Raw genomic sequence first — 14,149 nt, 5'->3', positions numbered from 1 at the left:
TTTTTTTTAAAAAGAAGTTTTTATATGGACTTGAATGATTGTTTTGAATTCTTAGAATTTTGTGCATTTGCAATGTACCTAAGTTAGTAGCGAGTGAAGCGAGCTTGGTTTCCGAAGCAAACCATATAAGATTGCGTAGCAATTTCCGGGGGTTGGCGAGCGTTAGCGAGCAGGGGCGCAGCCCACTAGTATTAATATATTATAATAATTAGATCAAATTATGAGACGCACTGTAGTTTTTGAATAATGACATGATTTGCACGAGTTTATAGGCAATACTTTTATATTTATACATACATGTAATGGGTTTTTATTCAGGAGATTTTTTATACATACTTCCTATTTGTATTTATTTTTAACGTATTGCATGACAATGTCAACCCATTGATAGACGAACGTAAACAAGTGCAAACAGTGCCAATAAGAGCTGTATAGAGTATCACCTGATAATTAAGATTTTGCATAGAATCTTAGAGTGCGTCGATTAATATGACCATCAGGGACTGTACTTCATAGTTGTTCTCTTTGCAGCCACTCCAGGTATCATGGTGTTCTTTGCCAAAGTGATGCCCCAAACAGTTCAAAAGATGGAAGGAGAGAATACCAATCTAGTCAATCAAAATGTGCAATATTATTCTCGTATGAATAACAGCGCACCCCACAGTCCGGATCAGAGTCCAGAAGGTGTTGTGAGTTTCGTGAGGAAAGAAAACGAAGCAGCTCACTGAAAAGGACACGGATATAATTTACAGAGAAAAGAAATATATTTATTCATTTGTTGAATTAAGAGACTTTAAATTATTGTACAAAATGACGATTAAATCATTTACAATGAAATCGTTCTTGAGTTCTTAAATTGAAAGGATATATCACTATCACCAAATCATAAAAAAATTACTCTTTAAACGTCATCTTGGATTTTAGATAAATTTTTGATTTTCTTGATGTTTTTACCCATTGGCAAAACGGATCTTGGTTAGGATTGGATATCGTCCACACACTTTTTAACTGTGTTCAAAAGTAATAGTAAACAGTACGCATGCGTTGCTATGGCGACCGCTGCTGTTTTTCTTTTTTTTCTTCCCAAGCTTTTCTTTTGCCGAATTTCTCTATCACCAAACGGTGTTAGAGAAATTCGAAAAAGAAAAATAGAGAAATTCATAATAGTTCTTAAAATTGTTCCTTTAACGTGGTTTCGTTATAAGAAAAATTTGCATACTTAATGTTAAAATAACAATAAAAAGACTAAAATTAACTTGACATCTTAACCCATTTCTCTTTTTTTGTTTTGAATAATTATTTTAATTTAAAATTATATGTTTCTACAGTGGACTGTTCTTGTGTACTGATTGTAGATTGAATTACGTACAGCTCTCTACTTTATGAAAAGCAAAAATGTCAAAGACAAGAAGTTTGAATAACACGTTTTAAAGACGTTAAAAATGTTTAAGAATGAAATACAGTGAAATACCTTTTGAAATAATTGGTGTTAATGTTGATTTTAATAATAAGTTGCCAGTAAAGGAAATAAGGGGCATGATAGATGTGTGGTCAGCAAAAGGTGCTGTTTTTTGGAAGTGAAGGGCAGGTATTCTTTTCCAAACTTAATAACTTAACTGGAATTCGCTGAGACTTTCCTTGTACAGACTTACAAGGTCACAGCCATAAACTCTTTAACTAATTTCCAGAACCTAAAAAGATGAGAATAATAAGAAACAAAAAATTAATGGAAGAAAACAAATACATACAAAGATTTGGAAACATTTTACGTAAAATACACATACGTCTTGCAGTATGGATGGTGTTTTCTACACTAGGGAAGGCTGCAAGCTCCATACCGCCTATACACCCGGGTTACTGTTTCCAATGTATTTTAAAGTCATTTGTCTCACAACGTGATCATTGTGTTTTGAGATTCTTGCAAACGTAGTATTTGATTACTTATGTTTACAATGCTAACAATACTTGTGTTTACAAAGTTAAAGGTGATAACACTATATGGTGCACAGCTTGCAACAAGAACATACAGTAATAAACAAATGGAAAGAGGCCAAATCAAGACTGCCTAAAAAGCGAGTTATTCAAAAGCAACCATGTCACATTTTTTAACAATATATCTATAAATAACTAAAACAAATTTTTACTTCAAACTCACTAGAATTACTTCATAACATTAATACCTTATGAAAACGGTAGATTTGAGCTCAGAAATTATCTAATTTACTTCTTTTATTGAAAACAAAATTATCCGTTTGAAAATATCGCCTCGCAGATTAAGCTGTAGTAAGCAGTTGCGAACTTTCTATCCGGAACTAGAGCAGGTATGGAGCTCGAGATTGTTATTGTTTACATTTATATTGAAAACACCATCCATATAAACATTAAAATTTTACAATATACAACAATTCGAAGACGTTTAAACTTAAAGAGAGAATACTGAACAGTTTAATAATAAAAATATAATTTAAAGTTTAACCTGTAAAGAATATATACTAGCAAATTTTCTCAGATTAAGTGTTTAGAAATAATTCAAAAACTTTAATGTAACAATTTTACACAGTCAAACACCATTAACCCAATAAAAGACACTGTTCAGAAAATAGATGTTTTTAAATTTACTTCCATGATAATAATTAAAAAAAATTGTTAGAACAAAAATAACTAATAGCTGGTTAAGATAAGTATAAAGTCCACTAAAGTCAAAACAGTTTTGTCTGAACACTTTCGCTACCGCTCTAGCAACCTCTTTTTAAGTTGTGATTTTTACATAAGGGATGTTCAACATGCCTAGTGAAAACTGGCTGTGATACAATACAATTTATTTTAATCACAGAAGAAGAGACACTTAACATATAAATTCTCTCAACCCATAAAAGATAAGAATTCATCATTTAAAAGTATTTGATAAAAAAAAAATTACATATAAAATGTTTCAACTCAATTTTTTCATAATTAATTTAACTTTTTTATGCTGTTGCATTAAATTATTATCCTTCGACTTACATTTTCCTTGTGATTTCTGTAGAATTAGAGGCTACCATTTAATAAACAACTAGTCTCTTTAAGGAACTCTAAACGTTTTGCTTATGCAAAACCCACAACTTCCTCTTCTAATTTTCATAAGATTTTGACACAATTTCAAACCTAAAAACCTTCTTAATTTCTTAATATATTTTAGTGAAATCAATTATTTGAAAGTAATGGAAGTGTTTCATAATGGTCTACACCACGTAAAATTAGATTTGTCTCCATGGAATATCATTTCGAAAAAATAATAAAAAAATTTAAGCTATGCTCAAAATTCACAAAAAAAGATACTGCTTTAAATTTGAAAAAAAACATTTAAGTGCCTATTTTTGAGCACTTGAATCATGTGGAATGTTTGCTTCCAGTTCGTATATTTTTGGGGGCGAATGAAGTTTTCAAAAGAGAATTACAATAAGTACCACACTTACCATTAAGGCATTATTAATACATAATGCCTTATATTTACCATTAAGGCATTAATGTATTTATAATGCCTTAATTTTAATTTATGTATTTATAATGCCTTAACTTACCATTAAGGCATTATAAATACATAAATTAAAATTTTCAATTTACTTTGATAATATTGGATTTTTCTAAGCATAATGGGATTTCTACATAGGGAGGATCGCTCTTAATATTATTTTTAAGAAACCTCGTCAAAAATTTAAAAACAACATTGGAGTTCACAAACTTATTTAACAAAGGAAAAAAAGGCTATCGAAATTTGACAAATCACTGTTCAGGAAGGCGAAAGAAATATACAACAAAACACATTTGATTAAATGACGAAAGATGAAAAAATGATTATCAAAAACACCTAAGTTTCAACAGCCAATTAAACCTGTTTTGATGTTTATCACATCTGCGTTTCTAAACTGTAATTTGTCAGAATTCAACAGTGTATTTGTTTTCCCCTTACTTTACTAATTGTTATTTGCGTACTTTTCGTTTTCCTTTTTGATAAGAGTTATATGAATGTACTTATCAAGAACGGTATTTATGAAACACACTCTATATTATACATTAAGTGCTGTATCTATGCAAGCAAAACGAACAATTGTTTTACAAAATAATTTACGAATCTGTTTATGTATGCTCCCAGAAAGAAAATAAATTTTTTTTTTCAATCTTCAATCAAATAATGTAACTTCGAACTAATAAAATTAAATCTTACACAAGTTAATAGCTATGAAAGAAAGTCCCAAAGAATTCAATTCAACAGTTTGACTTTTTGAGTTTTTTTTATAACTGTTACATATCGTAATAGGCATCATGAACATTCTAAAATGAAGTTGCAAAAAAAAAAAAAATTAAACATTTTTGATCAACATGAAAATTTTCCAGATACACATGAAAATAATTTTAAATTATTACGCATGGAATTCCAGTTCTTGCAGACTCTCACCAACCGGTAATGGGCAGGGACTGATCAAGACAAAATCAGGCCCAAGGCCCACAAAATTTTCCGGGACCCTAACAAAATATTTTGAAATTAAATTCCTGAAGAGTAGTCCTAACAAATAAAAAGAATCTATTGAATTACATGATTCAGGAGAAGCATTCTAAAAAATTTTGAAAGCAGATAATTGAAGCTTATTTTTTAAAGATAAAGTTTACGCATCCAAATATTAAAGCAAAATATAAAACAACAAAACAATGTTGTATGAAAATAAAATAGTTTGGTGACCACAAAAATTGAAATCAGTGATTTTTGCTAAAAGTCACTACCGCCTTCTGTCCTCAACTTTACATATTTGTTAAGAATAAGCTTTTAGTTCTTGTTGACACTAATCATTTATAACAGACTTAGCGAATATGATTTCTCGTTCCATTTGATTTCTCGTTCCATTTGGTCCCGCAGTGGACTGATCGTTAAGACACGGTTCCCAACAGATCACCGAAGTCAAGCATCACTGGCTGCGGTCAGTGTACGGGTGGGTGACCACTTGGATCAGTCTGCGTAGGGACCGAGGGTGTGCGGTATGGGTCCTCGTTAAACTGTGCTACCGTAAAGTGCTCGACTTCGCGCGCAGGTCGTCGGGTTACCGAAGCGGGGGTGCCATCCCCTCCGCAGAGGATCAAAATTGTGATGGCATGTCTTCGGATCATCCTCCGGGATGTTTCCCAGACCGTCGCCAATAGCCCATTGTGCAGCTCTAGTGCGACGTAAATTAACAACAACAACAACAACGTTCCATTTGCTCTAGCTGTTGGAATAAAAATTGCACCATCTGTACTTTCGAAATTAATTAGTGCAATCTTTACCCGAGTTTGGTTTATCGCAATATAAAGAAAATTTGAAATTAAAAAAAAAAAATGATTTTTTTGAGAAAAACTGATTATTTCAGTATTTTTTTGAAAGTAATATTTTGGGCTTTTCACTAATTTTTGAGGATTCCCAGAAAGTGTAGGCCCTAGACCCGTGCCTATTGAGCCTAGGCAATAATCGGGCCATGGTAATGGGCAAATTGCTTTCATCTTGATCCAGCAAACAGATGGTTGACTGATTGTAAACAATAAAAAGCTTCCTAAAACAGTAAGAAATTTAGAAAACATCTACTGTATCCAGAGCCGGATTATACCTTTCGTAGGCCCTAGGCATAGCCGTTTTTGGGCCCTCCCCTCCTTCCCCCACTCCTCCCCTCTTTTCAAAATATATGCTAAAATTTTCTTGCATATTTTTTTTAAACATTTTTATTAATATGGATTTTAATTTACAAATTTGTTTATTGAACTTTATCTGCAATACCGACATACTGCCGATATTGCAGTTGATATCGATTTGGAATTCGACAGCATAATACAAGATTTCGTTGAATCCAAAAATCGCAAAAAAGTAATATATTAGATCATAAGATTCTGCAAAATAATTTATTACTGAAAAATATTATATTTTTATTTGTATCTTCACAATTTTGTGCAAAATACACTTGTTGTTTTTAAGGCTAAATTATTTTTGTCAATAAATTTTTTTCTCCCAAGTTTTTCGCAGGCCCTAGGCACGTGCCTAGTGTGCCTATAGGTTAATCCGGCCCTGGCTGTATCCCCCCGTTTATGCCGTGCTTATTTTGCTTAATTGCGTGCTTATTTTGCTCCTTATTTTACCATTCATAAAATTTTTCTGTAATTTATAGATTCTAACAGGTTGCGAGTCTAAAACAAATTTAATATCACAGCATAATTAAAGTGAAACGTTTGCCATGTTTTGAGTGTTATACTTTATTTGGCTATATTTATGTAAAATTACTTCTAAGGTAGCATCATGGCAAACTTGCGGAGTTTAACAAATTAATTTCTTGGTTGTTTCGCTGAAACTTAAATTGAAAAAATGAATTATATTAAAAATACAACAAGTATAGTAAAATTTGGATGGTGCGTTTATATTCAAGTTTTGGAGTAAAAATCTGTTGGAAATAGTATCCCGGAAGTCTAATGGCAGTTTTATGACCCACAGCGCCATCTGCTCTGAGCTTTACACGATCTATAGCATTTTTATCTGTAGCATTTTTAGTATGGCAACAACTTTCTGTTTACATTTAAAATGAGAAACCGCGTAGTATTGTTTTGAATTTGTTGTAATTCGAAAATTTGTGTGCAGAAACGAATTAGGATTCATTAAAATAATTGATACATCGATATATAATGTTAGTAACATTTTCTTTGAATATTAACTAAATGTGGAAATGTATAGGCAATTATGTTCGCACATAATTGCAATTTTCTTGTATAAGTTCGAAGTGTTAATTTTATTATAATTTGGTTAGGTTTTAATATAATTTGGTTAGCTTCCTCATGTGTAGGGGTTAAATATGTCTCATTATTTGTGAAATGTATGATTTAAAAATATCCAAATCATGTTGCACATTCTTACATTATGTTTGGTTGGTAATCAGAGCTAAAAAGTTATTCAACTACGTAAGATAGGGATATAGTAATAGCTCTTAAATAACGCATAACAGAACTTAACCCTGGTGAAAGAATTGGAAAATTTCTTAGTAATTTTCATTTTAAATAAATATTTGAATATTGAAATAAATATTTGAAATCATGCAGAGTTGCCAAGATTTAGGACAGAATGGATTAATCTGTGATATTATAAACCGTTCTGACCAAAACTGTCCAAAACCCTTTTATTTAAATTACGTCACAATTTAAAAAAAAATATTGTGAAAAACCGATCTTTGTGCGAAATCAAGCACTTTACGATAGAAGTCCAATGAGGACCGATACCGTGCATCCTCGGTCTCTTCGAAGGCTGATCCAAGTGGTCACCCACCCGCTTACTGACCTCAGCCAGTGTTGCTTGACTTGGGTGCTCTACTGGGAACCATGTCTTTGCGATCAGTTCACTGTGGCATCTTTTGAAATTACTTTGTTGGTAAGAATGAAAAGTAATATCATCATTCAAAGGCAGTATTCAAAATAAATTAAAAGAATCTTTTTACATTTCATCTACAGATTTTTCTTCATGTAAAAACACAAAAAAAATGTTACATGAATATTAGGAAAATTATAATAAATTTCCAGAGACTGAGGGAAGTTGTTAAATTTTGTAAGCTAGCTTTTAAAATTATTGTGACTAAATCACATTTGCTGGAAAATAAGGGAAAATTTATTTTTTTTAAGACATACTTAGTTATTTCTTTTATGATATTGGTCATGTGTGTTTTTTTCGCAGTTAAGGAGTTAAATATTCAATTAATAAATAACATTTAGCGAAAAGTCTGTGAAAAATTTTTTTTTTAAATTCTAAAATTTTTTTTTTCCTATTTCCTTTCGAGAAATAAAGAATTACGCAATGACTGGCTTTAGAATTTAGATTGATACAGTAGGGAACCGATTATCTGGAACGATCGGGACCATCGCTATTCCGGATAACTGATTTTTCCGGTTTTCTGAATCGCTACAAAAAGCCGTTTTTTTTATTGTTGAAAGCAACTAAAAAAAATATATTTGGATATAATCTTAAAAAGAAGAAAAAAATATGAAGTAATACACTAATGATTATTTCCAAAATGATGGTAAGGTAAACATCTTTCAAAAAAGAAAAATCCTAAAATTTTACGAGGAAAAATTTTTTTTTTTTTAAAAACGGCGGGAAGATTTACCGAATTTTGTTCCGGTTTTCTGATTTCCGGATAACGGGTTCTGTACTGCATTATAAAAAGTAGTAGCCAAATAGCAAAAATTTAAAAAAGGTTGACAGTTGACTATACAAATATTTTTTAGAAAAGGAGAATAGTGCCAATATTAGAATATGCGTTCTTTTATATTTAGATTTTTAAAAAAATTCCTACTTTTATATTTTAAAAAAATTATATACTGTTCTTTACATGAAGGATTTTTTTTTTTTGTAAACAGCGCTTCTGTTTTATATTGATAACATATATTTGCTATGATTAAAAATGTCTGTCAGAAAGGTATTAGTACTAGAGAGAATTGTCGCAGAAATTGCGAAAAAATTCAGCAGCGGAAGTAGCCGTAAATGAAATTCGTCAAGAAAAACTGAAATTAGAAACGTGTGTCTTAAGAACACATTTGAATATAAAAAATTAAAAAACTATGTTTAAGCAGTGTGGAATTATTCTTCCAACAAATGCTTATCAAAAGCTTCGGCACTGAGCCTCAGTCAGCCCTGGAAAAGATTCCTTTTCATTGAGAAAAAGTTCTACTCTTCTACAAGTTCATAAACCTCCGTATGTTTGGATCTGGTCTGTAAATGCGTCAAGCATCTTGGCGATTGTTCACAAAATTTGTAACAATCTCCAAGATGCTTATTATTTTAAAATTATTAATTAAATTATTATTAGTTAAATTATTTTGTGAAAATGTAGACATAATTTGGGAAAAAAAGTAGTATTAAAAATCAACACAAAAATATGGATTTATCGTTTCTTAAGGGATACAATAGTAAAATTTTAATGTAAAGTATTTTTCCTAAAGTTGAATTTGTGAAGGTACTGCTAAACGGTATTAAATTTGACCTGGACAGACCTCTGACAGTGCATGTCCTTTCACCTAAAATGTAACTTCAATAGAGCTTAAGTAGCTGCTCTATTCATATAGGTAAATTTTATGTTTTAAATATGATTTATAAAAACTTGATGTATTTGATAATTTAAATCTGTTTTTAAAGTGTGCCGAAACTTGTTTAAATTTTCTGATACATGCGTGAAAACAAAAGATGCAGCACTGTATTAAATTATTTGAAATTAAAAAATAACATTGTAATAACTATAATTTGTTTTTTTTTTTAGTTAACCATTTATTTTAATGTCATTAAACTATCTAAATAAATTTCTTCGAACATGATCTGCATTCTCTCTAAAGTAGCTTATTTATTTCAGAATATTTAAATTTAATTCTTGCGTATTCTTCACATTTTTTTTTAATATTCTTATTAATTTTGATAATTTGTTTTGTAGGATTTTGTTTGCGCCTGTACTGAAAAGTTATGTTTTAAAATGAGTCAACTTACAGAAGAGCAACGAAAACGAATAGAAGAAAATCGAAGAAAGGCTTTAGAAATTAGAGCTAAAAGGTCTGCCAATGAATCAAATTTCAGTAACTGTATCTCATCTTCAGCACCAGCTACAACAAAAAGCAAGAATTTTGTGTCTTCAGTTTCTTCTGCAAAAAGCATCCATAGACCATTTTTGCTAAAGGACCCTGAAGGCAATTTTACTGTTAGTGCACGTAGTTTGTCTTCCAAATTTAAACCAAATGAGACTTTGCTCAATAATAAAACTTCCGAAAATATAAAAACAAAAAATCCTTTTGAGATCAGAGTAAAAGGTCCTTGTGTACTTGTATCTCGAAAACGATTTTTTGTAAATATTGGTTATAACAAGGAACTTATCGATGTATTCAAAAGTATACCGAGCAAGTTATATGATGCCCAGACAAAAAAATGGAATTTTCATATCGATGATCACGATAAACTTATAAATCTCGCCAGGCCTCTGCAGCCGAAAACATTTGTCATACCTTTGCCAAAGTTTATTCTGAAAATTTTTTCCAATGCTTCTGAAAATCGAAAAATTGATGAGCGAGATTTGTCCTCGTTAGATCCAAAATTACAGAAATCTTTACTCCCATTTCAGAAGGAGGGAGTTTATTTTGCCTTACAGCGTGGGGGAAAAGTTCTTATTGCAGATGACATGGGCCTAGGTAAAACTATTCAAGCGATAGCAATTGCTAATTATTTTTCCAAGGATTGGCCTCTTCTTGTCGTCACTCCCTCCTCCCTGAGGTATGCCTGGTTCGAATCTTTTTGTACTTGGCTACCCTCTATAGATAAGCAAGAAATAGGCATTATCTCCTCTGGCAAAGATCACATACCGAATAATAAGGTTGTCATAATAAGTTATGATCTACTTTCCAAGCTTCAAGAGGCCATTATTGCGAGAGGATTCAAATCCGTAATCTTCGACGAAAGCCATTTTTTAAAGAATCATAAAGCGGTGCGGACGAAAGCATCTCAAGCTGTAATGAGAGGTATGAACAGAATTATCATGCTGTCGGGCACTCCCGTGTTGTCTAGGCCGATCGAGCTTTTCACTCAAATTTCTGCTCTGAGGAGAGATTTGTTTAGTTATAAGGAATATGGGATGAGATATTGCAATGGTAAGGAGATGCCCTGGGGCCTTGATTTTTTCGGTTCTTCGAATATGGAAGAACTACAACTCGTGCTGGAGGAGGTGCTGATGATTCGCAGATTGAAATCCGACGTCTTAAAGCAGTTGCCTGCTAAAATACGTCAAATGATAGTTCTGAATCCAACTTTGTCCAAGAAAAGTTCGATTCTGAAAATGATGTCTAGCCGAGTGCACGAAGAGAATTTGCAAGGAATGGAAAAAAGAGCTGCTCTGCTGGAATATTACCACGAGACGGGACAAGTGAAACTGAAAGCGGTCGTCGAATATATAACCGATCTTTTGGAATCTGAGAAGAAATTTATATGCTTCGCTCACCACCGGAACGTGATGGATGGTATAAGTGCTGCGATTGAGGCAAAAAAAGTAGATTATATCCGCATCGACGGCAACGTGTCGTCCGAAGATAAGAAGAAACTCTGTGATAAATTTCAATTAAATGATGCGTGTAGAGTGGCAGTTCTCAGCATAACGTCGGCGAATTGCGGCCTCACACTCACTGCTGCCAGCTTGGTCGTGTTCGCCGAGCTTTTCTGGAATCCCGGTATTTTGACTCAGGCGGAGGATAGAGCCCATCGTATCGGACAGGAAGACTCCGTTGTTGTTCAGTATTTAGTCGCCAAGGGTACTGCGGATGATGATATATGGCCGCTCGTGCAGCTTAAATTAGATGTTCTAAATAAAGCTGGCTTGAGCAAAGATAACTTTAAGTCTGCCGATACTCTGCAACGAAATGATGTGGCTCAAACATGTTTGAGTGATTTTTGGGGTGATCTCAATGAAACTTTAAATATAAGTGATGCAGATTTTGACTTGAGCTGTGATATCCCTGAGAAGCGATTAAAATTGGATGAAGAATAATGTGAAACTGTGTGAAAAGATTTTTATTTAAGGATGATAAAATCTCTGTGAGATGATTGTCTATAATTTTCTTTCCTCTAGTTTGAAATAAACAGCTGTCTTCGTTCATTTTCTTTTTTTCAATTCAAAATGTCACTCATGGGATGCTATATATTAAATTTTATATATTTACATTTATGGAAAGTACTGTTTTATGTTACCTTTTAGTCAAGATTTATATACCTCTAATTTAAAATTTTTTCGTAAATCATGTGATTTTTTTATCATCTTTGTGTGTTTCAAATTTAATTTACAAAATGCAAAAGCTTTAAACCTATTTTCAAAGTTTAAAAGAGCATGAACCAGTTTGTGTTCTACAATAATGAGAATATTTTATATTATAATATTTGTCTTAAATATCTATAATTATACATTATTATATATTGATTTTATAATGTTTTTGAGACAACCGTTCAAATTTAGTGGTGAAATCTTAAGCAAAGTCTTGAAGTTGGCCTGAATGTTTTTAAAAAGATATTTTTGATATATATATGTGCGTAATTTTTCAGATTCCTTATATAAATGTATCTGTAATGTTAACTTGTTAATTGCAAAGATTTCTCATTTAGCTTGGATTTTTTTTTTAATTTGGGAATTTTCCCCTTAAATTTTCTGTTAGTGTTCACTCATAAATGTGTGTGGTAATTAATTAAATTTACTTTAATAGTTTTATTATATAATGTTTGTCACTTGAAAATAATGTATGATTTTTAAGTGCAAAGAACCATTGTGTATAATTGATTTTATTTTCTGTTTAAGTTTAAATAGTTAATTCTAGTGTGATGTGTATTATTTTTCTTCATATAAATAAATTAGCCTACCTGAATTGCTCTTCAGTGATTAAATCTTTCATTTTTTAAAATTTCTTTTACTGCTGAATAACAATTGAAGTAATTTTTAGTGCTGATTTTAATACTTAAGCTACCTGAAATTGTGAGTAATCTGAGCTTAGCTATTTACATGTATGCTTTACTGAGCTATTTATGTGTATCCTTAAAAAAATTGTGTTTCAGTTGATTGTGAAAGTCTTTTATAAAGTTCACCCATGTTTAGGTTAACTTTTGTGGGAAGAGTAGTTATCGACAATGTCAACCTTCTTCTATGATTAGGTACTCCCACTTAGAATCGAGTTAACATGTCTCATATACTAGTGAACAGTGGCGTACGCAGAATTTTTTCAAGGGGGGTGCTTATAATAAGAATTTCCACAGCTAGACAATTTTGAATTTTTATTTAGACAACATTGTTTAGTTAAATTTTGATTTGATTTTTTATGTTTAAGAACATAATGTAATATTTTCTGAAAAATGTTTAATGTCATATGGGTGGAAAGTAACACTTTGAGGGTCACTTTCACATTCATCAGATTTTGTTATGCTAGAAACGTTTTCTTCAACGGAAGTATCACATTTCTGTACAACAGAAAAACTTACATTGGTACTAGATGCTGTCACCTTATTAATTTCAGATCGTGATTTTTTCTCAAAATAATTAACAATTGCTAAATTCTTGCGTTAAAAATTGTTAAATCCTAAAGAAAAGCAAATATATGTATATATTGGCACAGAAATATCCGCTATGCTACGATCTCAAAGTTTCGAGCTGGAATGAATAACTTCAACGAGCACAGTATGGGCGCTTTTTCATTACACGACACGATACCGACAAAATCGGACGACAAATGTGTGAACGACAATGTCGTTGCCGGATCGTTTAAGCAATTGGTTTTTCACTTGTCCGATATCGTTAGTCCGAGAAGTAGAAATTCTTGTTCATTCAATGTTTTGAGCTTGAGTGTGTAGAGACATAAAATTTAAATAATTTATTTGAACGTGTTTTGAAAAATTATAAGTTTTAGTTTTGAATTCGTTTTGGCAACGGAGTTAGATATATAATAAATGTTGTTGTGTTCTAAAATGTTTAAGAAATAAAATATGTTATTTTTTTGATAAAATTATTGGTAGTATCGTAAATTGGCGTTCATTTAATTTAGTTGGCACAAAGACCCAACAAGTGAGCAGTTGCTTGTGTTTTGCTGTGATTTTTTTCTGCAAACTTTAAATATGCCGGATGATAATCGTCGTCTCAAACTTCTTACTTTATTTTAGAAGAAAAAAGTTAGCAGTGCAGAAACGTTTTTGGGTGCACGAAATGGTACTTACGTATTAACGCCACCGCAGCTACAGATTTGGCGGTTTTTAAGTGCCGCCAATCTACACTTAAAATTATGTCTGTAATCACTTAACATTACTTAAATTCTTTAAATGTTTTAAAGTATTAACGTTTTTTTCAAATCGAATTAAAATATTAGTTTCATTTAAAATAATCTTTTTAGATGATTTCTTAAATGAGTTTTATCAAATTTATCTTATGAAGCCGTTCTATCATGTTTCAAAAAAATGTTTCAGTTGAATCAGGGAACAGACTTTATATTATTCAATCAAGCAGAAACCAGTAGTTTGATCGAGTTCTGTTTGAAATACATAAGGGTCTTTATTTGCCTTCTTATCAAATCATTACTATTATAAAAAATACCATCCCTTCATTAAAGCATATAATGAATT

At 31.5% G+C, this 14,149-nt stretch overlaps 2 protein-coding genes across 3 annotated transcripts in view; both read left to right on the top strand.

The window, feature by feature from the left end:
• LOC107440853 (solute carrier family 60 member 1) overlaps positions 1-837 on the top strand; it is a 37,965-nt gene extending 37,128 nt beyond the window's left edge. For both annotated transcript variants that reach the window (XM_043047832.3, XM_043047831.3), the window contains exon 11: positions 532-837. In XM_043047832.3, coding sequence (XP_042903766.2) covers positions 532-728 — 197 coding nt within the window. In that variant the 3' untranslated portion in view covers positions 729-837. The remainder of the gene's footprint in view (positions 1-531) is intronic.
• Positions 838-6,528: 5,691 nt separating this feature from the next.
• On the top strand, positions 6,529-12,411 carry Marcal1 (SWI/SNF-related matrix-associated actin-dependent regulator of chromatin subfamily A-like protein 1). Its single transcript, XM_087152993.1, has 2 exons — positions 6,529-6,674; positions 9,456-12,411. The coding sequence occupies exon 2, from the start codon at positions 9,495-9,497 to the stop codon at positions 11,544-11,546; it is 2,052 nt and encodes a 683-aa protein (XP_087009119.1). The 5' UTR covers positions 6,529-6,674; positions 9,456-9,494; the 3' UTR covers positions 11,547-12,411.
• The last annotated feature ends 1,738 nt before the right edge of the window (positions 12,412-14,149 follow it).

The sequence above is a fragment of the Parasteatoda tepidariorum genome, chromosome 10, assembly GCF_982258835.1.
Source record: "Parasteatoda tepidariorum strain Cologne lab strain chromosome 10, Ptep-v5.0, whole genome shotgun sequence".
Lineage (NCBI taxonomy): Eukaryota > Metazoa > Arthropoda > Arachnida > Araneae > Theridiidae > Parasteatoda > Parasteatoda tepidariorum.
The sequence above is the reverse complement of the archived record's forward strand: the minus strand, read 5'-3'. Positions and strand labels throughout refer to the sequence as shown.

What these genes read in the sequence shown, in the direction of transcription:
- Marcal1 (XM_087152993.1), top strand. Translation starts at nt 9,495, where the DNA reads ATGAGTCAACTTACAGAAGAGCAACGAAAACGAATAGAAGAAAATCGA.